This window comes from Mirounga leonina, unplaced genomic scaffold, assembly GCF_011800145.1.
Source record: "Mirounga leonina isolate KUSES-001 unplaced genomic scaffold, KU_Mleo_1.0 Mir_127, whole genome shotgun sequence".
Lineage (NCBI taxonomy): Eukaryota > Metazoa > Chordata > Mammalia > Carnivora > Phocidae > Mirounga > Mirounga leonina.
The window spans coordinates 55,937,613-55,965,197 of NW_023270316.1; the positions used below are offsets into that span (position 1 = coordinate 55,937,613).

Sequence of the window (27,585 nt, forward strand, 5' to 3'; positions counted from 1 at the left end):
CAAACACACAGATTTCTTTAGTACCTCACAATTCTCCAGATCTTAAGAAGAAATACTTACATAAAGTTTCTGAGCCACTGCCATGAGTGTATCTGATATTTTCATTAATATTCTCAATAGCACGGGCTGCTTCACTGGCCACTAGGGACTGAAATCAATAGAATATGGAATTTCAGTTAATGTGCAGCTTTGAAGCTGGACAGGTAGAAGTTTCTTAATAAAACAATCATATGTTAATTGAATCAAACTGTGTATAGGAAGAAATAGAAAGTAGAATGGTGGTTGCCAGGGCCTTGGGGTGTGAATGCAATGCAGAGATGTTGGTCATGGGATATAAATTTCCAGTTATAAGATGAATAAGTTCTGGGGATCTAACACAGCATAGTGGCTATAATTAAGGACACTATTTTATATACATGAAAGTTGCTGAGAGAGTAGATTTTAAATGTTCTCACCACAAAAGAAATGGTTGCAATTATGTGATGGCTGTGTTAACTAACTTTATTGTGGTAATCATTTCACAATGTGTATCAATTCATCACATTGTACACCTTAAACTTATACAGTGTTATACATCAATTATAGCTCAATAGAGCTAGAAGAAAACTGTGCATATGAAAAATCTACACAGTAAGAATAAATAAACTTTAACAAATATTTTTTTGCTTTACGGAAATCACAATTGGGTGGCTTTAAACACAGACTCTTCCAATACATTGAAAATTTTATTTAACTTGAAGGAAAAATAATTCTCACATGCTTTTTGGTCTTCAGGAATTCACTTATCATGTAAAATGAAGTACAACTGTATTTCAAAAGCAAACAGCCTGGGGTTACCCTATTCCTACACAAAATTATCACCGAACTTTATTTTTTTAGAGAATTAAATTAAATTAAATTATTTATTGGGGGGGGGAAGGAGCAGAGGGAGAGGGAGAATCTTGGAGCAGACTCAGCGCTGAGCGCAGAGCCTGACAATGGGCTCAATATGACAACCCTGAGATCATGACCTGAGCCCAAATCAAGAGTTGGACACTTAACCGACTGAGCCACCCAGGCACCCCAAAATTATCACCAAACTTTAAATGTGACTTCTCAAAATACTACATATACCTAATGCGTAGATCATTTCCTTCTCACAGACTATTGTCTTCATGTGTAAAATGTCTAATAACTCCTAAAGACTCATCAGGTAAAAAGGATCATGTGCCAGTATGGGATAGGCTAATAAATAAAACCCTTATTCTACTACATTTGGTTCTAGCTTATCCAGATATTTTATGAGGTTGATGCTAGTACTCATTGACACTCTCTTAAATAACTTAGAGGAATATCAGCGCATATTATGTTGCGGCATTCCTTTGTTAAAAAAATTTTTAATGGAACTCCATTGTCTACAGAATGAAATACAAATTCATTCTGACATACAAACAAACTGACCACATCTACTTTCTGATGATGTCACCCGCCACTTTCACACCCCCACACCTGAACATACTTCCTGTGGGGAACACATTTCCTCAGCTTTCAATGTCCTCCCTTCCCTGTCTGTCTCTAGAATTCCTATATTTCAATTTCTGGCTGGAAATGGATCTGTTCTTTGATGTCAATAGCGCTTTATTATTATTATTTTTTTTTCTTTACAATATGTCACCACTTAATAGATGATAAATCCCTCAAGAACAAGGACTTTATCCCCTGGCTTTTCTAGCATTTCCTTCTGAATCAGTTAATGTGACCACCCCCTGCTATCCTAGTCAGAATTGAGTTCTACCATCTGTGCCACTTATTTAGTAGTTACTGCACTTAGGATACAGCTGTTTGTAACATTTGCTAATGACTGAGCTCCCTAACCATATCATGTTCTCTTAAAGGGCAGGGTCCCACCTAATGCTTCTTTTAATGTCCACCAAAAACAATATTTTACACAAAATAACTCAACAACTGCTGGTGATAACAGTAATCCAAAAATAAGGGAAATCAGACCAATTTTATTTCCAAATCAGGATAAATAGCCTCTCATTTCTTCAAGGATAACACCAATAAAGGAGCTTTCCTTAAAAGTTTTCTCTTGAGAAGAAGAAAGAATTGCAAGTATCAGATGTGTTTATGTTCTAAATGAGCTATTTTCAGAAAATGCAAATAACCTTATATTTGTCATCAGCAACTGCTAGCCCCTAATGTGGCTATAGTTTATTCTTGTAAGAGAACCAGGACATACACATCAACACCAAAACAACAAAAACAAAATCAAAACAAAACGCAAATCCACAAATAATCTAACTAAAAAATAGGCAGGGAACCTGAATAGACATTTTGCTAAAGAAGGCATACAGGCAGCGAACAGATACATGAAAAGATGCTCAACGTCACCAAACATTAGGGAAATGCAAATCAAAACCATAATGAGATATCTCCTTACACCTGTCAGAAAGGCTATTATCAAAAATACAAGAAATAACAAGTGTTGGTATGGATGTGGTCAAAATGAAACTCTTGTGCACTGTCTGGTAGGAATGTAAATTGGTGTGACTGCTATGGAAAACAGTAAGGGGGATTCCTCAAATAAATTAAAAATAAAAATATGTGATCCAGTAATTCCACCACTGGGTGTTTACCCAAAGCAAATGAAAACACTCATTTGAAAAGATATATGACTCCTCTGTTTATTGCAGCATTATTTACAATAGCCAAGTTATGGAAACAACTTAAGTATCTGTTGATAGACGAATGGATAAAGAAGATGTGGGGTGTACATATATGCAATGAAATATTATTCAGCCATATAATAGAATGAGAATAGAAATCTTGTCATTTTCAACAACATGGATGACCCATGGATGGGTCAGAGGGTATTAAGCTAAGTGAAATAAGTTAGAGAAAGACAAATACCATGTGATTTCACTTATATGTGGAATCTAAAAAACAAAGCAGATGAACAAACAAACAAAAGTACAGAAACAGAATCATAAATACAGAGAAGAAACTGGTGGCTGCCAGAGGAGGGGGGAGGCATTGGGAGGATGGATGAAATATGTGAAGGGAATTAAGAGGTGCAAACTTCCAGTTATAAAATAAATAAGTCATGGAATAAAAAGTACAGCATAGGGAATATAGTCATAATATTGTAATTATGCTGTATGGTGACAGATGGTAACTACACTTACTGTGATGAGCATAATGTATAGAACCGTGGAATCACTATGTTGTACACCTGAAACGAATGTAACATTGTATGCCAACTATACTTCAATAAGAAAAAACAAACAAATAAAAATTAAAATAAAAGGAGAGAGAAAGGAAAAAAAGACAACCAGAACAAAAGGAGTTAGTAAGAAACAAACCACTACATAAAGATCAGACCTTGGCCAAGAGTCAGACAGTCACTATAACCCTTCCATTGTCTGGAAAGCATCTGGGGTAAGAATGTGGCCCATCCTAGCTATAATACATGAGGAACTCTTACATTCTTTGTCATCAACCCAAACGTAGAACAACTGGGACCAAAAAGCAGTGAGGGGTTAGCAGGTTATATGAGTCCTCTTCGAACTTCCTGTATCTTCTACTACATTCCAAAATGTTGACACTGGAGGTGCTTTTAATAGGACCAAACCTCTGGGGGTTAGGGAGGTGAGTGTGTACACAATTCCCGATGTTGGTATTAGATTGATGAGTGTTGTACCAGGACTTGATCTATGTCAGGCTGTTGTAGAAAGCTAGTTACCACAAAGCAGACCCACAATTCCAGAGACTCTTGTCCTTGCTTTTATGGTTTTATATGTAGTTCGGCTCCATGTGGAATGGTTCAAACCTGACCTTCAAGCAATATGTCTGACATTTTCTTAGGGACCCATCTGCTGGACTAAAGTTCACGTCCACAGGGTAGGACCTGTTCTTTACATTCCCTCAGTGAACCCTGACTCAGGATGACTCCCAGCAGAGTGAGACCAAAATATAAACCATCTTTGCCTCTGTCCTCCAAAGGAGAAATTTTTTCCCACAGTTTTTTATTCTTGAGCTAGGTATTATTTTATTTCTGAAATGCCAATGAAAAAATTAAGTAGCACTTACCAGTTCCTCATGGTCTTTGCTTTTGCTTCGATTATAGGAATATGGAAACAGTATCTGCTGGGAGTATGAATGCATACTGATGTAAGCCTTAATGTGGTTGATGTTTTTTCTCAAGAAATTAGCCATTGCCTTCACTTCTGGTTCTGATTCAGGGTAAAGGCCACAGTAGGTTTCTGAGCATGAGAAACTTGATGCACCTTCCCCTGAAGTGAAATTGATAGAGTGGGATTAGAAGAGATGCATATGCTATTGTAATTTGTGATTTCCCTGACAGTGCCTTTTCTGAATATCTGTGGTGCAACATTTTTAGAGAAATGGATTAGACAGAACTCTGTAAAGAACATATTTATATTTCTTTTGAAGTAAATATTTTTTTAAAGATTTATTTATTTATTTATTTATTTATTTGAGAGAGCCAGAATGAGAGACTACGTGAGATGGGGGGAGGGTCAGAGGGAGAAGCAGACCCCCTGCTGAGCAGGGAGCCGGATGTGGGACTCGATTCCGGGACTCCAGGATCATGACCTGAGCCGAAGGCAGTCGCTTAACCAACTGAGCCACCCAGGCTCCCCTGAAGTAAGTATTTTTATGCCCTCATAGCAAACACCCCAACAGTTGCTGTCTGGGGGCAGCCATCTTGTACCCTTTGTGAAAGGAAATCTCAGAGACGTCAGCCAGTCCTGCCTCCAAACTTGTGGCTATATGAGAGAAAAAAACCACATTTTTTTAGAAACCCCATTTTCTTTAATCCTTTGTGAGTTTGGTTTTTCTGGTATTTGTAGTTTAAAAGTTACTAATCAATATAGCCCATAAAAGAAAAGTCTCATTTGGGAATTCAGAATATGGAAGTCTGCCTTCAGTGCTACTTCTAACTTGCTAAATAAATAAGTCCTTAAACAAAATAAAATGGTGATATTGGGTGCCAGCATAATATTTATTCATACTTTTGAGAGATTATAGTATACATCACTTCAGATGGTAGTTTTCTTCCTTAATGCGCCGGGGTGGAGCCCCAGGGAGCCATCTCTGACCCCAAACGTTATTCCCTCCTGGAAACAGTTGATTAATCCTGAGCTGGATCCTTAACTTGTGTTCTGTCAATCTGAATCCCTCCACTGATAACTTGAAATTGAGATGAAGATTCTGGTGTCAGTCTAGCTGCTCTCCAGGACAAAGAAGACAATACCAGTAACATCACCTGCTGACACGAATTCTAAGATTTACACGCAATATCTCACTTAATCCTCATGCAACCCTATGAAGGAAATACTGCTATTTCAGGAGATGCGAAGCGAACATTCTCAGTAGTAATGGCCCTTTATAGTAAGAGGCTAAGCAGCGTAGGCATATTATTAGTCGTCCAATCACTTGATTCTAATCCTGGCGCTGCCATTTAATAGATATGGCCTTAGATAAAATGTTGTAAACCTATCTATACCTTGATTTTTTTATCTGCTAAATGGGAAAATTATATATTTAATGAGGATTCAATGAGCTAATGCATATGAAGTGCTTCGCATGGTGCCTTGTCTAGACTAAGTGTTCAGTGACTACTGTTTCTCCCCTTTGTAGTCGTCGTCGTCGTCATCATCATCATCATCATCATCCGGGTTGGAATAAAAAAGAATCCAGTGTGCTTCACAGTGATGAATGGGGAGAGAAAGGAGTCACGGAGCCCACTGCAGTGCTGAGGCCCAGTTCCAGGCTGTTTCTGAGGCTCAGCTGCATCCTTGTCCTCAGGTCCCATGGGCTACTCCATTAACCTTCCAGGCTTGCCTGCCTTACTTAAGCTTGCTCTGCTTTCTTCCTTTTATTTACAATAGAAACAACCTTAATGTTTGTGAAACATTCTTTTCCCTACAAGAAAATGTTGTGCTAAACATCCAAGGCTTTTCCAAGTACTTCATTTGTATTAATTTTTAACCAATAATGTGATCAGATGACCCATTTTCATAGTTCTGTCCCCTTTGATTTCTCCTGCCCTTTTCCCTCTGATATATAGTTCTAGAGAACAGAGATTATATGTTAGGAGTAGAGACAGGGGAGGACATGAAAGAAATGAAGGAGGAGGTGGTGCCCTAACGTGAATCCTCAGACCAGAGCTCTTCCATAGATACATGAAGGAAGTCACAGGATTGATTTTTCAGTCAATCATTAAAAAAAAAAGAAAGAAAGAAACAGGTGAACCTATATTAATAATACACTTTATTTAACCCAATATGTACAAAGTACTACCCTTTCAAATGTAATCAATATAAAAATTATTCATGACCTGTTTTATGTTACTTTTCTTAGGCCAAGTCTTTGAAATCTGGTGTGTATTTTACCCTCACTGCACATCTCAATTCAGACAAGCCACATTTCAAGGGCTCAGCCACCACTCGTTACTACTGTAATAGACACAGCACAGTCGCAGAATTCTTGTTCTGTGACTGCCATTCTGGAGATTTCAAGTATTTTGGTAGGAAGACTCGTGGAGAGTCAGGAAACTCGAGTCTGAGATCTGCTTTGCCATGAAACAGGCATGTTCATCTGGACAAGCTACTTCATCTCTCTCAGCTGAAGGCACTCTTTTTGTACCAAGAGACACTTGGTCTACCGGGTCCCTTCAAGCTCAAGCATTCTCTGATCTATAGGCCTAGTATAAGAAAATTCATAAAGGCAGAAAGTAGAGTAGAAACTACCAGGGGCTGCAGGAGAGGGGGGAATGAGAAGACGTTGCTTAATGGTCACAGAGTTTCTGTTTGAGATGATGAGAAGTTTTGGAAATGGATATTAGTGATGGTTTCCCAGACTGTGAATGTACTTAATGCCTGAATGTACTGAACTGTACACTTAAAAATGGTTAAAATGACAAATTTTATGTTATATATATTTTAGCACCATAAAAATGATGAAAAGACACTATGGTCTCATAGGAAAAGAAATAAAGGATTTTCTACTGTACACTGATTATAAACACTTCGTAGTTTAACAGTTTAGAAAATAAGTGGATCTCTCTCGGGAAGTTTGAGACCAGACGTCCTCACAAAATGTTCCCTGTTATAGACTGAATTCTGCGCCCCGCCCCGCCAGTTCATATGTTTAAGCCCTAACGCACAATGTACTAGGTTTGGAGATAGGGCCTTTAAGGAGGTCATTAAGGTTTAAGGAAGTCATAAAGGTGGGACCCGATCTAATATGGCTGGTGTCTTTTTTTTTTTTTAAAGATTTTATTTATTTATTTGAGACAGAGAGAATGAGAGAGACAGAGAGCACATGAGAGGGGGGAGGGTCAGAGGGAGAAGCAGACTCCCCGCCAAGCAGGGAGCCCGATGCGGGACTCGATCCAGGGACTCCAGGATCATGACCTGAGCCGAAGGCAGTCGCTCAACCAACTGAGCCACCCAGGCGCCCTGGCTGGTGTCCTTTTAAGAAGAGAGAGAGAAACACCAGGGATGTGCACACAGGAAAAAGGCCATGTGAGAACACAGTGAAAAGGTGACCATCTGCAAGCCAAGGAGAGAGGCCTCCGGAAAAACCCACCCAACTGACACCTTCATCTTAGACTTCCAGCCTTCAGCTCTGCAAGAAATAAATTTCCCTTGTTGAAGCCACTCAGCCTGTGATATTTTGTTATGGCCGCCTGAGTGGTCCAAGGCAACCTCACCCCCATTCTCTGTCTCTAACCCCCCCCCACACACACACGCATATGCACATGCACACAATTTTAATACAGAGGAAGGGGAAAATGAACATGAAATAAACAGCCTTGATATGCCAATTCTTGTTAATAAGTAAGGTGCTCTTTTAGATTCTTAAAAAAGTATCATAAGGGCGCCTGGGTGGCTCAGTTGGTTAAGCGACTGCCTTCGGCTCAGGTCATGATCCTGGAGTCCCGGGATCGAGTCCCGCATCGGGCTCCCTGCTCGGCAGGGAGTCTGCTTCTCCCTCTGATCCTCCCCCTCTCATGCTCTCTGTCTCCCATTCTCTCTCTCAGATAAATAAATAAAATCTTAAAAAAAAAAAAAAAGTATCATAAAGGCATGTTCTAGGTGCAGGAACCAGGAGGAGATAAGATTTAATTCTTTCTCACTGGCTTGCTTACATAGTACAAGAGATACTGGGGCACTGGACAAAAAAAAGAATTCTTGCAATTACTTTTTATTTTATTTGGCACTCTCTTTTGTCTATATGCTTGCTGCTTCTGTTTCTGTTTTTAACTCTTGTGACAGGTAATAATATAGTGCCATGCCTCAGAGGGCCTACCATATGTCTTGAGGGCAAAAACAGAATATATTTGCCATCTTGATTATTCAAATTGGGTGGTACTGACTTCACCATAAAAAAATATTAAGTAAAACAGAGCACCGAAAGAGCATGAGGATAAAATAAGAAATTCCAGATGGGAACTTATAATAGAGGGGTGATTTTCCAAGAAGAATTGCAATAACTTTGGAGTCAGTCAGCCTGGCTTTGTATCCCAGCTCTGCCACTTCCTAGGTCTGTGCTCTTAAGCATGGGATTGACCTTTTACATCTGGAATTCTCCATCCAGGATACATAGATAATGAAACCTAGGGGGAGACATATATAAACAGCTCAGCACTTAGTAACCATCAGCTCTATTCAGACCTATTTCATATTTATTGCTTCTCCTCTGACTCCCTGCCCAGTTATCACTGCTGTGGCAGTCTTTGGGCTGCAGTGGACACTTTTATTGGACAATCTTAAGAATGGCTCTCACGGAGAAACCACTAAGTAATTCCCTTAGTCACAAAAGGAGTGAGCCCGAGGCAGGATTAACTGCCCTTTCCTCTGCTTGCTTATTACATCTGCAGCTCTCTTAGAACAACTCATTCATTCCTTTATGCATTTAATTAACTTCTGGGAACTCTGCATGTGCCAGGCATTGCACTAGATAATGGGTAATGGTCCCTTCCCTCACGGAGTTTCTAACCTAGAGAAGGAAGGAATTAAGGAAATAAGGTAAGTACTCTGTTGTGAGGTTTTCATGTGGATTCTGAGATAATGATGAAATGTTCAAAATCACAAAACTTCCCTTCTTGTTTTTAAAAGGGAATAGGTACAATCACGTACATAGCATTGTGTAAGGCAAAGGAGTGGTTAGAAGTGGGGTTTTGGGGCTTCAATCGCTTTCAATATCTTGTAGTCCCCACAAAGCCATGTGTACCCACTTCCAAAAATGAAGATGATTCAGGGCGCCTGGGTGGCTCAGTTGGTTAAGCGGCTGCCTTCGGCTCTGGTCGTGATCCTGGAGTCCCAGGGTCGAGTCCCGCATCGGGCTCCCTGCTCGGCGGGGAGCCTGCTTCTCCCTCTGGCCCTCCCCCCTCTCATGTACTCTCTCTCATTCTCGCTCTCTCAAATAAATAAATAAATAAATCTTTAAAAAAAAAATGAAGATGATTCAAGATCATTATTAGGTTTAGTTTTGTTTTGTAGCTCGTTCTTAAATGTAGCAACTATGAAATACGGTGGGGGAAAGGCAAACCACCACCTACCTCCCTGAAAGTAGACAATATTCTTGAATGCCTAAATCAATGTCCGCTGAGTACTTTAACTCATTCAAAACAATTAATGATAAGCTCCCACTATGCTAGACATAAGTTTATGACATTCATAAAAGAAAAAATCATGTTAAGTAAATAGTGAAACCCAAAGAAAATGTTTTTGAATGCTGTTCGAAGTGAATATTTTCTTATGCAATTAAGGAGAGGTACCCACCCCCAATCCTACTTTGAAACCCTAATGATGAATGTTATTTGTTCATTGAAGTAGGACTTTTAACAGTCACTTCCTTACTATTCTAGAAAAGTAGAATTTTAGAATTCTGAAACTAGAAGGACCTTAAGGAACTGGTCCAATTTCCTTTTTTTTTTTTTAAAGATGAAATGGCGGGGCAGAGAGATTAAGGTGAGCCGTGCACATTCACAGCATCACATTTAACTAAAACATTTATTAAATTATATCCTGATTCAGATAGGCCTCCTCTCTAATTACTTTGAATTGTGAGCCTTTTTTAATGAATATCCCTTTTTAAATGAATAAACATTGCTAGAAATGAAGCAAATAACCTACCACACCAGTGTTTGGAAGCAAAGTTCCTGTTCAGGTCTGTTCCGATGCAACGATTATTTTCATGAAAGGACCGGTTCTTTCTCCACATTCGATTCTAAATAAACAAAATACTGATAACTAGGATGGCCATGTTCCTAGTTCAAGCAGAGACACGACTTCTAAAGCCTAAGTGGTCAGGGTTGTGTGTCTCTCCCGAAAACCCATCACTCCACCTGTCATGATTTTTTTCTTTTAAAGATTTTATTTATGTGACAGAGAGAGACAGTGAGAGAGGGAACACAAGCAGGCGGAGTGGGAGAGGGAGAAGCAGGCTTCCTGCTGAGCAGGGAGCCCGATACTGGGTTGGATCCCAGGGTCCTGTGGGATCATGACCTGAGCCGAAGGCAGACACTTAATGACTGAGCCACCCAGGCGCCCCCACCTGTCACGATCTTCACAGCATTCCTTTCTCACAGCCCTTGTCTCCATCCAGGTCTCAATTACATTCCCTCAAAACTATTTCAGTCTGAACCAAATCAAATGGTAATATTTGATCAGTTTTGACCTATATCACAAATTTCATTTGGTTTGGTAGGCTGCTTATTGGTTTTCTTTAATCTTATTTGGTCTAATTTTAATTCCTTCTGAGAAAAGTAAAATAACTTTGTGTTTCAACTAAAATTAAAACTATGAGTCATGAGTTTCAGTGCTCCCTTTAGACTGAATTCAACTCTCTCATTTAAGAGCTTCAAGAGGTGGAGCTGTGAAGACACCTGTAGCCTGATGGTTCCTTTGATCATACCAATTCAATCCTCATTTGTAAACATAAAGCAAAATTCCCCCATTGGATTCTTGGGGCAAACTGAGAAATTTGACCATGTAAACAGTTGCACAGACATCATTTAAATCCTGGGGTTGGGATGATGTGGTAACTTTCTCCCTGCTCTCACCAACTCTCTGGAAAGCTTCCCAGTCTGCTTCCAACCCCTGGCCTGTGGTTTGGTAGCAAGAATTGCCCTGGAGAAATTAGGTTCTCAAACTGCAGGGACTAATTGGCAGTGTTAAGATACAAAGGACAGTGGGGGAGTAGCAAATATCTAAAGGGTGGCTGAATTCTACCATGATTCAGTGAAAGAATAAATTTATTGTAATACCAACAACCTGTGAATGTGATTGTTTATTTATTTATTTATTTATCTATCTATCTATTTATTTATTTATTTATTTATTTATTTATTTATTTATTTGAGAGGGAGGGGAGAGAGAGAGAATCTCAAGCAGATTCCCCACTGAGCATGGAGCTGGATATGGCGCTTGATTTCAGGACCCTGAGATCATGACCTGAGCCGAGATCATGACTTGAGCCGAAATCAAGAGTCCAAGGCTTAACCAACTGAACCAACCAGGTGCCCCAGTATGATCATTTACTGAACCCAGATTTATGTTAGGAACTATGCTAGGGATTTCTCATTTATTTAGCTCAGGATTTGCCCACTCCTCCCTACAAATTTATATTCACAGTATTCCTTTCACTTGGGATGACTTTTTCAGCCAATCTTCTTCACCATTCCCATTTCTTTTGCAAAAATTACCTCCTCCATAAAACAACTTTGTTTAATCCTGTATGTTTCCAATCACTCTGATTATTCTCCTCGGTGTTTACACGTGCTGCTCAAGGAGGCTTTTCTGAACTTATATATGCTCAATTATGTTTTATGTGCTCCTCATTACATTAGGAAGGACATCACTTACATTGCTTGAGTAATTTTCCTGAATCATGATGTTGATGGGTTAGAAATAACCATTGATAATGGTTTCCAGTATAGATTAGATTGACCAGGAAACTTACTCATATTTAGACGCTCATCACTAAATTAAAGGGTCCTAAGGCTTAAATTCACATATCAGTTAGAATGCAATTCTACCAGAATGCAAGTGCAGTTAGGATGCTTTTCTAAATCTTGCAATTTATGATTTTAAATCAAAATGCTATGCAAAGGATTCCTAGTAAGGATGGATGGATCCAGGCATTGTGTATTGATGGCAGCTAAAATCACAAAAGGAGATACAATCAGACATTATGCAGAATACGGAATCACAATGAAGTAGTCCTGCCAAAAACAGTCAAACCTGAATCTGGTTTATCCTCTACAATCCAAATTTCAAGTTTTAGAAAGCAGAGGACAGAGGAATGTAAAATTTAAACATGGCAATGCAATTAGCAAATCCAGACAATGGGAAACCTTTTCTTCAATGAATAAATTGCAAAGAAAAAACTGAGAGAGAGAGAATGAGAAGGATGGCAGGAGAATCTATGGATTAAAATAGAATTAAAAGATATCTAAACCAATCACAATATATTGGCTTTAACTGGATCCTGAATCAAAGAAAAAAAATTTTTTTAAGTTATGAAGCAATTACAAATGTAAATATCGAATGGACATTTTATGATATTAAGTATCGTTAATTCTTAGGTACAGTTGTACCATGTTGTTTTTTTTTTTTTTTAAGATCTCTTTCAGAGATGCATCCTGAAATACTTATTGATGAAATGATATGGTGTCTGAGATTTGCTTCAAAATAATATAATAAGATAGAATTGGTTTGGAGATATATGTGAGAAAACATTGGCCATGAGTTGATTATTTTATTTTTTTAAAGATTTATTTATTTATTTATTTATTTATTTATTTATTTATTTATTTTAGAGAGAGAGAGCACGCAACACAGGAGGAGGAGCAGAGGGAGAGTCTTAAGCAGACTCCATGCTGAGTGCAGAACCTGATACTTGGCTCGATCTCATGACCCTGAGATCGGAACCTGAGCCAAAACCAAGAGCTGACCCCTTAACCAACTACACCACCCAGGTGCCCCTGGCCATGAACTAATTACTGATGAAGTTGTGTGATGGGCACAAAGGAGTTTACTGTGCAAGGATTTCCATTCATATGTTTGAGCCTTTCCATAATAAGAATTTAATTATATGTATACATAATATAATAAAATAAAATTAAAAAATAATTATATGTATATTTAAACAAAACCATTGTGCCAAGATCCACCATTCTTTGAATAATTCAGCCTGTGCATCCTGTACCCCCAAATAGGGTATGCTTTGTTTTCTTCGCCTTCACCTACCTTTTTCCATGTGAAGTCATAACCATCCACATTAACTACTGGCATCACATAGAAATCCACATGCCTCAGAAGATTGGTGTATGGTGTTTCTTTCCCATATGATTGAGTTACCTACAAATTAAACCAAGTATGTTTAATAATATCTTTTAAGTCCTTCTAAACTTAGTCTGTTTCTTTTATGTGTTTTATTTTTTTAAGAAGTCATTTGGAATGTTTAGATTAGTGTATTTAACTTTCAGGAAGAGTATTAATTCCTTGAAAAGTCTGAATTGAGGGCACTATCCTGTCAAATGGTGGCCAATGCCTTGGACATGAGACAAATGGTCTTCTTATTTAATGAAGGCAGAAAATAGAACCATATATTTTCTAAAATTTTCTTCAAGAAACAAAAAAAATTCTTTACTAAAGCAATACAGCTCACGTCAGAGATTTAAAGAAACAAAACCTAGATACAATTCCACTCCTTTTTCAATAACACATACCGATCAGAGTTTAAACTAACCTTGTCTTATGCCCAGATATGACTAGGTAGTTTCTACATTGTCCTTATTACCCAGGGAACTAAATTTTTAATTTTAATTCTTTCAACAAATCTATGAAACATACATTCCAACCTTCACTCATCCCTTCTGTTTGGAGTCCTGCTTTTTGGATAAGAAATTCCAGAGCTAATGTGGATCATCTGTCAGAGCCCAACAAGAATTTTTTGTGGAGCCCAATGTGGGGCTTGAACTCACAACCTTGAGATCAAGACCTGAGCTGATATCAAGAGTCAGACACTTAACTGACTGAGTCACCCAGGTGCCCCTCTTTTCTTTAACAGCTTTATTAAGATACAATTAACATAAAAAGAAATTCACCATTTTGAAATGTATAACTCAGTGATTTTTTTTTAAAGTATATTCACAGAGTTGTGCAACCATCACCACTATCTGACTTCAAAACATCTTCATCAGCCCTCCCCCCACCAAAAAATCCTTACCCATTAGGAGTTATTCCCCTTCTACCTATCTCTACACTCACCCCTGACACTTACCAACTTTCTGTCTCTGTGGATTTACCCATTCTAGATATTTTATTTAAATGGAATCATAATATATGTGGCCTTTTATATCTGGCTTCTATCACTTAGCATAATGTTTGCAAGATTCATCCATTTTGTAGCATGAGTCAGTACTTCATTCCTTTTCATTGCTGAATGATATTCAATTATAAGGATATACCACATTATTCTGTCTACTCATAAATTGATGGGCATATTTTTTGACTATTATGAATAACGATGCCATGAACATTTGTAAACAAATGTGTCTACTTTTCTTGGGTGTATACCTAGTAGTGGAATTGCTGAATCATATGGTAATTCTATACTTAACCTTTCAAGGAATTGCCAAACTGTAAAATCGTGGCTGAATTATTTTACAATCCCAACAGCAATGGATGAGGGTTCCAATTTTTTCACATCTTTACCAACACTTGTTATTACCTTTTTAAATTTTAGCCACCCTAGTGGATCTGAAGTGGTATCTCATTGTGGTTTTGATTTGCAAATATTTCCCTAATGACTGATGATACTGAACATCTTTTGATGTGCTTATTGGTCATTTGTATATCTTCTCTGGAGACTTGTCTTTTCAGATATTTTGCCCAATTCAAAATTGGATTGTCATTTTATTGTTTATTTGTAGAAGTTCTTTATATATTTTGAATGAAAATCCCTTATCATATAAATTTCCCCCCACTCTGTGGGTTGTCTTTTCACTTTCCTGATGACATCCTTTGAAAAGCACTGAGACTGTTAATTTTGGTAAAGCTCTATTTATCTCTTTTTTCGTTTGTTGCTTGTGCTTTTGGTGTCATATCTAACAAATAATTACCTAAAGTCACAAAGATTTACTACTTCTAAATTTTCTTCTGAGAACTTTATAGTTTTAGCTTTTAAATTTAGGACTCTGACCCATTTTGAGTTAATATTTATACATGGTATGAGGTAGGGGTCCAAGTTCATTCTTTTGCATGTGGATATCTAGTTATTTCAGCAAAAGATGTCTTTCTTAATCCTTCACAAGGACACCATCTGGACTAGTGGTGGGCTTATTTGGGTGCATTTAAAGAAGATGAGGGCCCAGAATAAGTGGGAATTGGTGATCTGAAGAGAAATAACAGGATGAAACCAGGACCTCAGTGGTGAGGCTTAGAAAAAAGAAAGACAGGGGAAATTGCATATTAAGGGGACTTCTCAATGCCTATCTATAAGAGGAGACATGGACCCAAATGGGAGGGTGACCTGAATGGATCAGCTAGGTAATTTTATAGCATCCTCAGGACTTCGGGTATTTTCCTGATGGGCTAAGGGTAAGATTGGGTACTTGGTAACTGGGCAAACCTGTATTCTTTTCCAGGCATTGTGCTGATTAAGGGCAGAGATACATAGATACAGAGAAATGTAAGAAATGTTCTCAATTAACTTTGTGAATAATGTTATTACTCATTAAAACATTTTCAGATTTGATATTTATCCAGTAATTTGTATTTCAAAAGCATACAATCTAGATATATAATCATATCATTGAAGAAATACAACTTCTAAAATTCTATAAGCCTTATAATTCTGACTTGGTATATCACCTGTGTTTTAAAGACATGATTTTTTTAAATAACATTTTCAACCAAACTTGAACATGCTTATGAATCTAATAATTCTTTACCCATTAATTTGTGATTTGTGTATCATGGGGCTCTCCAAGCATGTGTTATCCACTGAGTTTTCATGGTAGTTTGTAAATATGTTTACAGTCATGGTTTTATATCACTCTTAATCAGGTAGGTAGCTGAAGAAATTATGCCTGACACACAAATGACAACAAATAAATATTTGTTGAAGGAATGATTTACCAACAAGTAACATCGTTGAAATCACTGTCCTAGTAATAAAAACAAGAGAAGAAAGATGAGAATAGAGGGAGGACTGCACAGGAGTGAGAGATTAGGGGGTGGGAAATAATGGTTTGTCTGATTCCTAGCAGCTCGGCCTGTGGCAGATGATTACTCACCAATCTTTTCCTGGGGTACACCAAAGCTTTGTCTTTGGCCCTAAACAATAACAACAATACCTACCAACAAATTAACCAGTAGCCATTTGACAGAATAAATTAGTACAAAAAGGCATATAAGATGCTATGAACAGAAGATTTTAAAATAAACCATTACTCCCGCTACCACTAGAAATACAGCAAAGAGCTGTAAGTCCCAGTTGTTCTACAATGGCAATAAAGCATTTGGCACAATGGTAGGTACTCTCTGGACCCCAGAGTTGTATTTGAGCCTAATTTGAGCATTAATTTAAATTTTAAATATAACGAGAGGATGTTGAATGCTGGTTCTATGAACCAAATAATATACTGAGTTATGGGTAACAACAACAAAAACTGACTTTAGAGATGGTCTTTGTCCCTAACAAACTGATAAAAGTGTCAAGTTGGAAAGGAAAGAACAACAATTCAATGTTACAAGTATGATAATAAAATCAGGAGATACAAGGTAGCTTAGAAGGAGGACAGTTAATTCTGTGGGGTGTTTGGGGTTAGAACTCCTGAAGAGCACATCACGGGGACAAGACATTCAGGATATGGGTGAATGGTTGATGAGCAGGTGTGAGGAAGGACAGAAGTAGAAAGAGGAAATTAAGTGGTCAGATTGTTAAGTGGTTCCTCCTATGGTTCCTGGTTACTCTCCTTGGCCATATTCTGGATCTAAAGGTCAGGGAGAGAATTATTTTTGAGATCCAGAGGACAGCCACGGGGGAAATACACTAAAATAGAGTTGAGGTTAGGTTTGGTGATGTAGAGTTCAAGTTGCTGAGATGATTCTGTAGATGGACCTCACATATGGGAATTGAATTCACTCAGAATAAGGGCAAGAAGAATTGGAGAGGAATAAAGAACCGTGAGCCAGGTTCCAGGGAATTATCTGGAGATCATTAGATGACAGTAAAAAGAAAAGACAAGGGTGGTTCAACCAGATCAGATCAGGAATTTGGAGAAACGGGCAAACAGCAGTACAGGTTTCCCGCGCTATCCGAAAGCAGAGCATGCCTATGAAAGATTTCCATAAGCCAAAATGGCATAAAGTGAAAAGTATCCCCACTTCCCAAACACTTTTACATTAGTACCTGTTTGGGCTAACTGAAAGAAATCTGAAGGACATTTTTTTTTTTTTTTTGCTTTAATAAAGAAAACCATTCCCATACGAATGTAGGTCTTTCATAAAAGTGAAGTGGCATCATGCCAACTTTTGGAAAGTAGGGGATACCTGTACTAGGACAGGAGAACATTGATCCACTACTCTGGTCCCTCAGCATGTGGAGATATGGAAGAGCAGCCCCTCTCCTTGATGGAGCTTCTATGAAGCAGTGTTCTTCACAAGTCACGTGTCAGCTAAGGTGAGGGGCAGCAGAAGGAATTCTGTGGAGGCCCTGAGGTTGCAGGGTACCAACTCTGTGTGCAGCTACATGAGAATTCTCTGGGTCAGAGGTTCAGAGGGAGGTTGGCACTGAGAAAAGCCAGTTGGCAGACAAAGTCCTGAGCTAGGTGTGATGCCCAATACATGTCCCTTGGGCTCCAGTGATGTGCCATACCCTGTGCTGAGTTTGGTCCTAGTGATGCAGTCATGCACAAGCCAGGCTCAGCCCCTGCCTTTGTACTAGTAGAAGGGATCTAAATTTGGCCTCTACCAGATGAATGAGAGGCATAGAAAGAAATGACTGGCCTCAGGGTCCCCAAAGTGTAGAGCAATGCGTTTCCTTAAGCTGAGACTGCACCATACTGAGTTGGAGAAGAGAGTGAGAATTGTGAGATAGAAATATGTATATATGTTGGTCTCTACCCCACAGCCCTTCTGGTTCCTGGAACAGACCTTGTAATTTCCTAAATGATAAGAGCAATAAGGACCATCTTTTGGTCTAGTATTTGGTCTTTGACCTAGGTTCCTGACACAGGGCTTTTAAATCCCTTGGAATCTCCTGGGTGATTGATGTGTCTTTTGTTCTCTCAGGTGACCCTTGGTGGGCTCCTGGAAGAATACTGCTCAACAGAAAGACCAAGCCAGGAACTTGGAACTCCTAGCCCAACCCTATCCTCCAGGAAGGGGAGAGGGGTTAGAAATTGAGTTAATGATCCATCATGCCTACATGATGAAGGCGCTTTAAAAATCCCAAAGGTATGGGGTTCAGGGAGCTTCTGGGTTAGTGAACATGTGGAGGTGCTGGGAGAGTGGCTCATCTGAAGAGGGTTTGGGGAGCTCCACGCCTCTTCCCACATACCTTGCCTTAGGCATCTTTTCCACTTGAATGTTCAACTCTATCATTTATCATATCCGTTTCATAATAAACTGGTAAATAGTAAGTGAACCATTTCTCTGAGTTCTGTGAGCTGCTCTAGCAAATTAATCAAACCTAAGGAGATGGTCCTGGTAACCTTTGATTTGTAGCTGCTTAGTCAGAAGCACAGATAACAGCCTGGACTTTCAACCAGCATCTGAAGCGTGAGGTGGGCAGTCTTGTGGGACTGAGCCCTCACCCAGGGGGATCTGACTCAATCTCCATGTAGATAGTGTCAGAATTGAGTTAAATTGTAGGACACACAACAGGTGTCACAGAATTGCGTGGGGTGGGGAAAGTGCCCATGTATCTGGTGTCAGAAGTGTTGTGTGTGTGGTTGTTGTTCAAGAGGAAAGGAGAAACACAGGGATGGTGTAGGTTTTCTTTACAGAGACTTAAAAGCTAAGACTTCAATTCATCTTTGGGTTCTTTACTTTTTATTTTTTTTAAAGATTTTATTTATTTATTTGAGAGAGAGAATGAGATAGAGAGAGAGAGCATGAGAGGGGGGAGGGTCAGAGGGAGAAGCAGACTCCCTGCTGAGCAGGGAGCCCGACGCAGGACTCATCCCGAGACTCCAGGATCATGACCTGAGCCGAAGGCAGTCGCTTAACCAACTGAGCCACCCAGACGCCCTGGGTTCTTTACTTTTTAAATATAAAATCTACCCACACAAAATTTTTAAAGCTAAATCTTTTATTTTTCCTTCTACAGTTGTTTGAATCATTATGAAAGATGATCTAAATTAGTTGTAGGCAGGCAAGGCTAGAGCTCCTGAAATGTGCATTAAAAAGAGTTTACTGACTGTGTTGCTTTGGGTTACAAAAATCAGATTCACGTTGTTGGGGCAAAATATTTGACAGTAAGGTTTTTGATCTGTATCTTGTTTCCCTTAGTATCTCCAGAGTCTGGAAACTCATAGGCAATTTATAAATATTTGTGGAATAAGTAATTGAAACTTGCAAAGATTCAGCAAGGGGGCAGGGTAGAGGTGAACATGTGTAATAGGAGAGAAGACGTGTCAGTGTGAGAAGGATAGCAAGTAAGGACAACTTCACCAATAGGAATTAGAGTCAATATGAATTAGAATTTCTTTCTGGCCCTTTCCAGGTTCAGTGTTGGAATGAAAAAAAAGTGTTCTTTCTTGCTTGCTTTGCACCTTTCTTTCTCCACTAACTGGTACTCCATTCATTACCTAAAATGAATAAAACTACCCAACTTCAGGAAGGATCCTTAAATGGCTGGGCTGTGTTAAGGATCTAGTCAGTTGAGAACTATCCTCATTTGGTCAAGGTAGTACTGATGGTGGGCTGGGAACTTTGCAGAAGGCTCAGGGGTGCTGCAGCTCCCATCGGGGGGGAAGAGCACACGGCAAGGCAGGAGAAGGTAGGTAGAAATGTTGTATTTGACAAGACCCAGCAAAGACAACAACGTTTTTACCTTTGATGTACTTGTTTTGTTAATCTATGTGATCAGATCAATCTAGGTGACTATCTTTTAATTTTTAAAAACAAATCTATTTTGTATAGTTGCATACCTGTGAATAGAGGGACAAGAACCATCAACAGAAGGACACATATTTTAAGTTACTCTTCCAGTGGTAAAGGCTCTTTGTATAAATCAATAGAGAGAACATTTATGCCCATTTTATAGGAACTGAAGCATAATTTTTTATGCTTTCATTTATGATAGAGGTTTATAGTCATTATAATTTTGATTTTTATGCCAGACTCTTGGTCTTATATATGGATATATGGATTTTTTGCTGCCAAGGCCTTCTTCAGGAACAAAAATCCCCCATTATAACATATGAGAAAATATGATCTGCTCTGTAATGTACTTCATGTGCAATTTCCATGGGCAGACCATGGCCCTTAGTAAACACAATACAACTGTAAAATATTTCTTGATTATTTTCCAGTGTTTAGCCTTAGCCAGAAATGTAGGAAGGAAAAGGTGGACAATCTTTAGGGTAATTTAAATGCTTGAAGTTATGGTTCTCAAACTTAATATGCACAAAATCACCCGGGTAGCTTGTGAAAATTGTAGATTACCAGACCTTACCACCAGAGAGTTTAAGTTGAGAATTCTAGAATGTGACCTGGGAAAATGCATTTAATAAACAGTCCAGTTGATTCTGCGCATGTTGTCTTAGGCCACGCACTGAGAAACTCCAGTTTAAGAGAATGTAAATACTTACACGGTCTATGAACCACAAGCAGAAAGCAGGAGAGATCCATTCTCTGGCATGAATGCCACAGTCGATCCATATGGCATTTTTGGCTGTTTGTTCTTTCCTAGAAACCTGTCCAAAGAAAACCCACAACAATAACAAGAAGCTTCAGGATAATCCTTCCATTTATGTAGTGCTTATATTTAATTCTTGCAACAAATCTGTGAAACACGCATTATTCTCTACATTCCTTTGAGGGTTTTCAAGGGACATTAAAAGCTGGTGAGATTAAAAGATACTAGTTAAAGTCACATAGCGGGTGAGAATCAGGATTGACATTTGCACTCAGGACCTTTGATTTAGAGCCCTCTTTGTTCTTCCACAATTGCTTAGTCATACCAGAGTTGCACGTGGAAGTGTAGAAATAAAGACCAGAGCACTAGTACTTCAGCTGTATCTTGACACCTTCTGTGAGGTAAATAGGTATGTGTGGCGTGGGCAGCTTTCTGTAGGAGACTGGAACAAAGCAAGTTTTGGGGAAGGGAAGCCAGTGGTGCTGAAGATCAACTTGGACTCCCTCACCGTTTTTCCCAGGGTGCATACTTTTTACGTATAGACTATTTCCTCATTGCCCACAGAAAAAAGCACACATTTAAGTTCACACAAACTTTTTGCCACCAGGTGTGGGGACAGAGGCCTTGTTTTGATTCATTGTATGGGGAGCTAGTGCAAGCTGCCAATTCTGGAATAAGAGCTCCTAATCTGTCCTCAGTGATAGACTTTGGTGCCTTCAGAAGTGTCCTCAAAAACACCTCCACACAAAATGAATCCTGGTTCATTTGCTTTTAAAAATTAGTTTCAACACAATTAGGGTATGGAAGGGAGGGAGAAGAGTATTATAAAATTAAACAAATATGTGGAGTTGAAATTCCAAAACAAGAAAAGGAGAGAGTTAGATTTTTATTGCCATTCACCAGCACTCAGGGAAGTTTGTTCTTAACCAACCTGGAGCTAGAGATAATCCAGTAAGAAAGCAAGGGAGAAAATCAAAGGGCATTGGCGTCAAAGAGTAAAATAGTACACAGAGGAGAACTATGTGGCTGATTTAATTTACTCAATTTAAAAGAAAATCTTGAGTTGTCTGGACTAGTTGCCTGACTCAATTTTCTGTCTAATGGTGCCAAGCAAACTCTCTTGGTACCGGTCCTGACACTGGGAAGATGAAGGAACCCCAGAGACTCCCATCGTGTGCATGTTCTTGGTCAAGTAAGACTGGAACTAAGGCACACAGGAAACATGATCTTCTAATGTGTAAATCTGGGTCCCAGAAACACAGGTTCTGAAGAGCACATACATTACGGCCAAAAGCAAACGGCATGGGTAGGTAGACCACAAATGCATGGATCCAATTTGATGGACCAACTCAGCTGTCAAGAAGACCTGATGTTTCATCTACCTTGAGTTTGCACTGCAGGTTCTTGTCAAAACAAATGAAAACCCAGGAACCCCGACTCGAAATCTTATCTTTGGCTGACTAAAGAGGCTCACCTCTCACAATTTAGATAGATAATGTTGGGAAACTATACGTAAATTAAATGTTATTAAGTCAAAGGTATTTTTCTGATGCTTACTTTTTTCCTAGAACTTCTTTCTAATTATTTGGGTGGGGGGCAGGGGGAACTGCTAAAAAAAAATGCAGAATTAGAAATTAACAGCAGGAATTAGTATGGTTTCATGGCTCCCAAAAATTCTTTCTTTGGCCGTATTCACAGACCTTTACTAAGGCAAATTTATTCAACTAAAAATAAATAACCAAATGGACAGGGATTGGAACAGAAGCTATCATATCAACCCTACTGCCAAGGCCCCCAACATTGCCCTGGTTCCTATCTTACCCTGGGTTTGACTGTTCAGCTCTTTCTTTGCTTCCAAAAATTACAGCAGTATCAGTGTTTGTCTAACAAAAGATTCCTCTTCATTCTCCTCCCTGCCAGGTAAGCCAGTCAGAGGTGGTGGTGGTGAGAGTAAATAAAGTACTTGAAAAATAATCCAGATGGCTCTGCTCCTTTTATGAAGGTAGCCACCAAAGCTTAGGAAGGTTAAATAGCTTATCTATGTCCCACAGACAGAGTAAATTCTAAAAATAGGGTTTTCACTGTTACACCAACACTGCATTAGTAAAGGAAAGAATGTAAGGGTAATAACCAATCCCCAAATAGCTGGATATTAAAATTGAGGAACACTTGTAATACAAATATTTCCATAGCTCAAAGAAAAAAATCCAAGTTATAATAACAGCAGTGGAGAATTAATACATTCTCTAAAGTTGAGAGATCAGTGACTCTCCCCACAACACACCTTTAAAACATAAAGTGGGTACTTCTCGTATGAGGATCCAATGTGGATTTTTTCAACCATTTCAGGATAGTTCTTAGTTATGGCTTCCATCCAAAAGTAGATCTATCAAAAGAGAAACCAGCAGTCAGTCACAGAGCAAGTTCAAAGCATTTCCCTGGCTAAAGAAAGTAGAAAATTTCTTCAGGGCAAGGCAATCCCTTTAAAACCTTTGTACAAAGAAAGAATAAGGAACCAAAGCAAGCTGGGGCTGGGTGTTTCTTCTGCTGTTTAGGAAAATCAGTAAAATTAAAGTTTTCAAAAGTATCAAGGTTTAGAGAAGGGGTAGAAGAGTACTAAGAAACTTACGACAAAGCAGGAAAAGTTAATCTTTAGAGTAGATCTCCTGAAAGTTATTTTTAAAAGCTCATCATATCGAATCCCTGCCTCCATGTATGAAATCCTCTTTACCATTCATTCCTGAGTTCACTTTTCTATGGGACTTTTTTTTTTTTTTTTTTAATATTCACTTTTCAAGAGTAACCTAAGGAAATCCTGGGCACTATCTTTGCACAGGATAAATAGCAGTGCCATTGTTTCCCACTAGAGACCTGTGTACTCACAACAAGATGTGTAAAATGAGAGGAGGCAAAGGGGAGGACAATCTGGAGGGAAAACATTTTCTCCGAGAAGTGTGATTCAGGACCATTCTCCTGGCTGGAAGTCTAGTGGTACTGGTGATTCTGTCAAGATTACAGTGGGAGGACAAAACAAAACCTCCTGGCCCTGACTTTAGGCTAGTGGCCACTTCAAAGCAGGGTTTGAATGTGGGAGGGAAGAGGTCTCGGCAGAATAGAGACAAGGGAAGAGAGATAAAGGAGGGGGGTGCAGTTTTAAGCTTCCCCATCAATCAGCCAAGCACATTGATTCTAGAAGGAGACTGAGTTCTGGTTTAACTGGAAAGGAACAGATGTTTTTGAAGATTAAATAGAAAATTGATTCTTATTTCTTAAGTCTTAGATGTCTTAAAAACATGGATATGGTCCTTAATAGTTTCTGGGCACCTAGCCAAAGATGATAAAAATACTTATATTAAGCAATAGAGCAGCATACTCCTATGAAAGGAAAAAAGGTATCGAGGGATTTTTATTACTTGGAGCGTACTACATAAAAAGAAAGTCCTCCAAAGAGTTTACCCTTTCAACTAACAAATATGGGGATATGGTTCTTAGAGTATTACATGAAAGCTCACACCAATCAACTGAGCCCCAGCATCTTTCTCAGGTTCCCTCTAGAAAAATTGGAACCTGTAAGAACTGATAGAAAAAAAATCAACTTTTTGATTAAAGTACAGGTGCTGAAAGAATAAAATACAGGTGGTGGTATTATTATTATTATTAGTTTAAATAAATTCCTCCTAAGGGGAATAAAATGCACTTGTTTACAGTGCACTAAATGTAAGTGTATAAATTCCTTTAATTCAGTGAGATAATGTTGCCATTATTCAGTAAGAGTACAATCAGGGTAATGGTCCAAAGAGACATGATTAATTGGATTGTTAATTTTTTTGTAGCAGTTTCAATAAAAAGGGCCCTATTTTTTATTTCTTGTTATTCCTTAGCATGCAGTATTACTGCTAACAGTTAGAGATACTCTTAGCTGTGGACAAACAGCCTGCTTAGAAGCAGTTTACTAAATATGATGCAATCTTCTCAGGGCAGATATCTACAAGAGGGTAAGTTACCACCATATAATCAACCTAATCATGATTTTTTTTTATCCTCTTCCGCTAATTATGTTTCTTTAATAATATCCCATGGTTGAAATGGCAATGCTAATTAAATGAAAATAGTAATTTTGGAGAGAAATGTAATGGCTTACTTCATTTAGTGGGTGATACCGTTCATAGTATGAGGAGGAAGTCCGGGGGGTGACCGTGTCATTGAGAGTTTGCTGTTGGATAAGATCTTTCACTTCTTCCACCAAGATTCTGGGGACAAAACAGAGGGAGAGCTGATTTCCAAACAGGACTCTTATTTTCCCATGGCCCATTGCAGGCACAACAACAGGTGAGCATGGGGAAAAATCATGGAGAAATCGAACAAGCAAAAGTTCATCAAGGTGCAAACAATAACCCAGAACATTGTAGTAAGCTGAAATTCACAAACCTTCTTGGGAGACCCCACATGGGTGCTGGAGAGAAAGTGGCTCCTACATGGTATGTTTTCAGGGCCTCCAAAAGCTCACCCTTTCCCCACCATTACCAACATTCCTTGATTGTGATTCATCAGTGTCTTTAATGTATAGATTAATGGACAACTTTCTTAAATCCAGAGTAACTTTGTATTATTCTGGTTTTAGTTAAGGACCAAGGAGAAGCGGAAAGCCTTTTCTTTTTGTTTTTCATTGTGACAACCGTTGATCTATACCAGATGTTCTGCATAGCCAAAGAAGATCAGATCTCTAGAGAAACAGAAGCACAGGGAAAGGGAAGGTACTGGAAAGTCATCTTGTTTAATTCTCTTCAGAAGTACCCCCTTGTTAACTAGGCAAACATTGTAACTGAATTAAGCTGTTCCTTCACTCGGGATGAACAGTTTGAAAGTTAGCTATCATTTTAATATCATTTTCCTTTTTCTTTAAGGCCAACAGATAAAAGCCAAGGCTTTGACATCAGAAGAGTCTGAGTTCAACTCTTAGCTCTGCTATGTTCTATGTGGTATGATCTTGCAAAATTCCTTTGTGAATATGAAACATTTTTCCATCTTTATAATGAGGATAGTATCTCTCTCACAGAGTTAAATTAAGAGTTAAATGAAGCAATGTATATAAAGGCTCAGCACAGTCCCTGGAAGGCAGTAAACACCTATAACATATTATTAATAATTATTACAGTGGGGGCGCCCGGGTGGCTCAGTTGGTTAAGCGACTGCCTTCGGCTCAGATCATGATCCCAGGGTCCTGGGATTGAGCCCCGCATCAGGCTCCCTGCTCCTAGGTAGGCCTGCTTCTCCCTCTCCCACTCCCCCTGCTTGTGTTCCCTCTCTCGCTGTCTTTCTCTGTCAATTAAATAAATAAATAAAATATTTTTACAAAATAATTATTATAGCACATTATCCAAAGGCTGCCCATTGATAACACAGAAGAGAGCATGGCCTCCAGGAAGTCCTAGGGTAGCTTATGGAAGACCCGCTCTTGGGCAGTGGATGCAGGAAGGAGACATTGGATAGGAGAATCCAAGAGGAAGGGACATGGAGTCTGAACAGAAATTGCCTCTGATACAGTGTTTCGTTTAGGGCCAGACATTCAAGAATGTTCACTGACCTTGTGAAGCAAGGAAGGAAGCCAAATCCCCTTTAGCGCTGTTTTTTCAAGAGATACCACAAAACCTACTAAGGTGAATGACAATTTTGCTCCCCAGGTCTAGGCACAGAGTAGAAAAACTACAAGAAGGAAGGAATAAGGAGAAACTCTAAGAGGCTCCTCAGATCGCTGAGTCTGAGGCATTTTCAGATAAGGGACCTAGATCTTGAGAGATTAAACCACTTGTCCAAGGTCACAGAGCTAGCCACTGGGGCCTCATCACCAGTCCACTTTAGAAATTTCCATGTTGCCATGTTCAACGTAAGTGTTCATTTTTCCGGGAAGCAATTATACCGTCTGCTAGCAAAATACATCATAGGTGTTTATAATGGCTACTCAATAAATATTGAATGATGCCTACCTGAATTGAATTGTGCTGTCATGTAAATGGGCTTTCACATTGTTTACATCAGACTCACTCACAAAAAAATGGACTTCCTTCTGCTTCTTAATAAATTCAGCTGTTACTGGCTGCCAGAGGACAATCTGCATTTTCAAGGGGCAAAAAATGAAAACAAAAATGGTTGTTTACGTCATTCTCATCTGTAGCGAAAGCCATAAGAATGTGTCCCTAGGAGAAATGAAAAAGACATTTCCTGGCCGCTGGTAACCAGTCACTATTCACACACGTGGCAGTGTAAACATTTATCTTGCAGGGGGCTTGTTTTATTCTTCTCTGTAACCCCAGTTGCTAGAGAGGGCCTGGGACATATAGGGCACTCAATAAATATTTGGTGAGACAAGAATAAATGAGTGAATGAATATATTTTTGACCCAACTATAAAGCTGGCTCTGTATGTCAGATGTGTAAAGGAGAAATGCGCTTCTGTCTAGAAAGTTATTTAAGTGTTGATTTTCTTTAAAAAAATTCCATGTCCTTGATATTATTATCCTTCAGTATTCCTTTTCTTTAATCTAATTATGGACTTTGGGCAATGCCTTTCAATAATACTTACACTTTTTTCTGTTTTACTGGGCTTTTTCCAAGCACTTTCACACCCATTTCCTTTGACCATTATAATTATACTTTGCTATGGGCTAGCAGGTGTTATTATTTCCATTGTTATTATTTC

The 27,585-nt window shown here is 38.9% G+C and overlaps 1 protein-coding gene across 1 annotated transcript in view; it reads right to left on the bottom strand.

The window, feature by feature from the left end:
• Positions 1 to 27,585, bottom strand: part of CPB2 (carboxypeptidase B2) — a 49,970-nt gene that overhangs the window by 4,024 nt on the left and 18,361 nt on the right. The window contains exons 3-10 of the mRNA XM_035002961.1: positions 26,874 to 26,998; positions 25,031 to 25,139; positions 23,174 to 23,275; positions 20,843 to 20,947; positions 13,266 to 13,376; positions 10,149 to 10,242; positions 4,072 to 4,274; positions 61 to 148 (exon numbers count right to left, since the gene is read on the bottom strand). Of these exons, the coding sequence (XP_034858852.1) occupies positions 61 to 148; positions 4,072 to 4,274; positions 10,149 to 10,242; positions 13,266 to 13,376; positions 20,843 to 20,947; positions 23,174 to 23,275; positions 25,031 to 25,139; positions 26,874 to 26,998 (937 nt within the window). The remainder of the gene's footprint in view (positions 1 to 60; positions 149 to 4,071; positions 4,275 to 10,148; positions 10,243 to 13,265; positions 13,377 to 20,842; positions 20,948 to 23,173; positions 23,276 to 25,030; positions 25,140 to 26,873; positions 26,999 to 27,585) is intronic.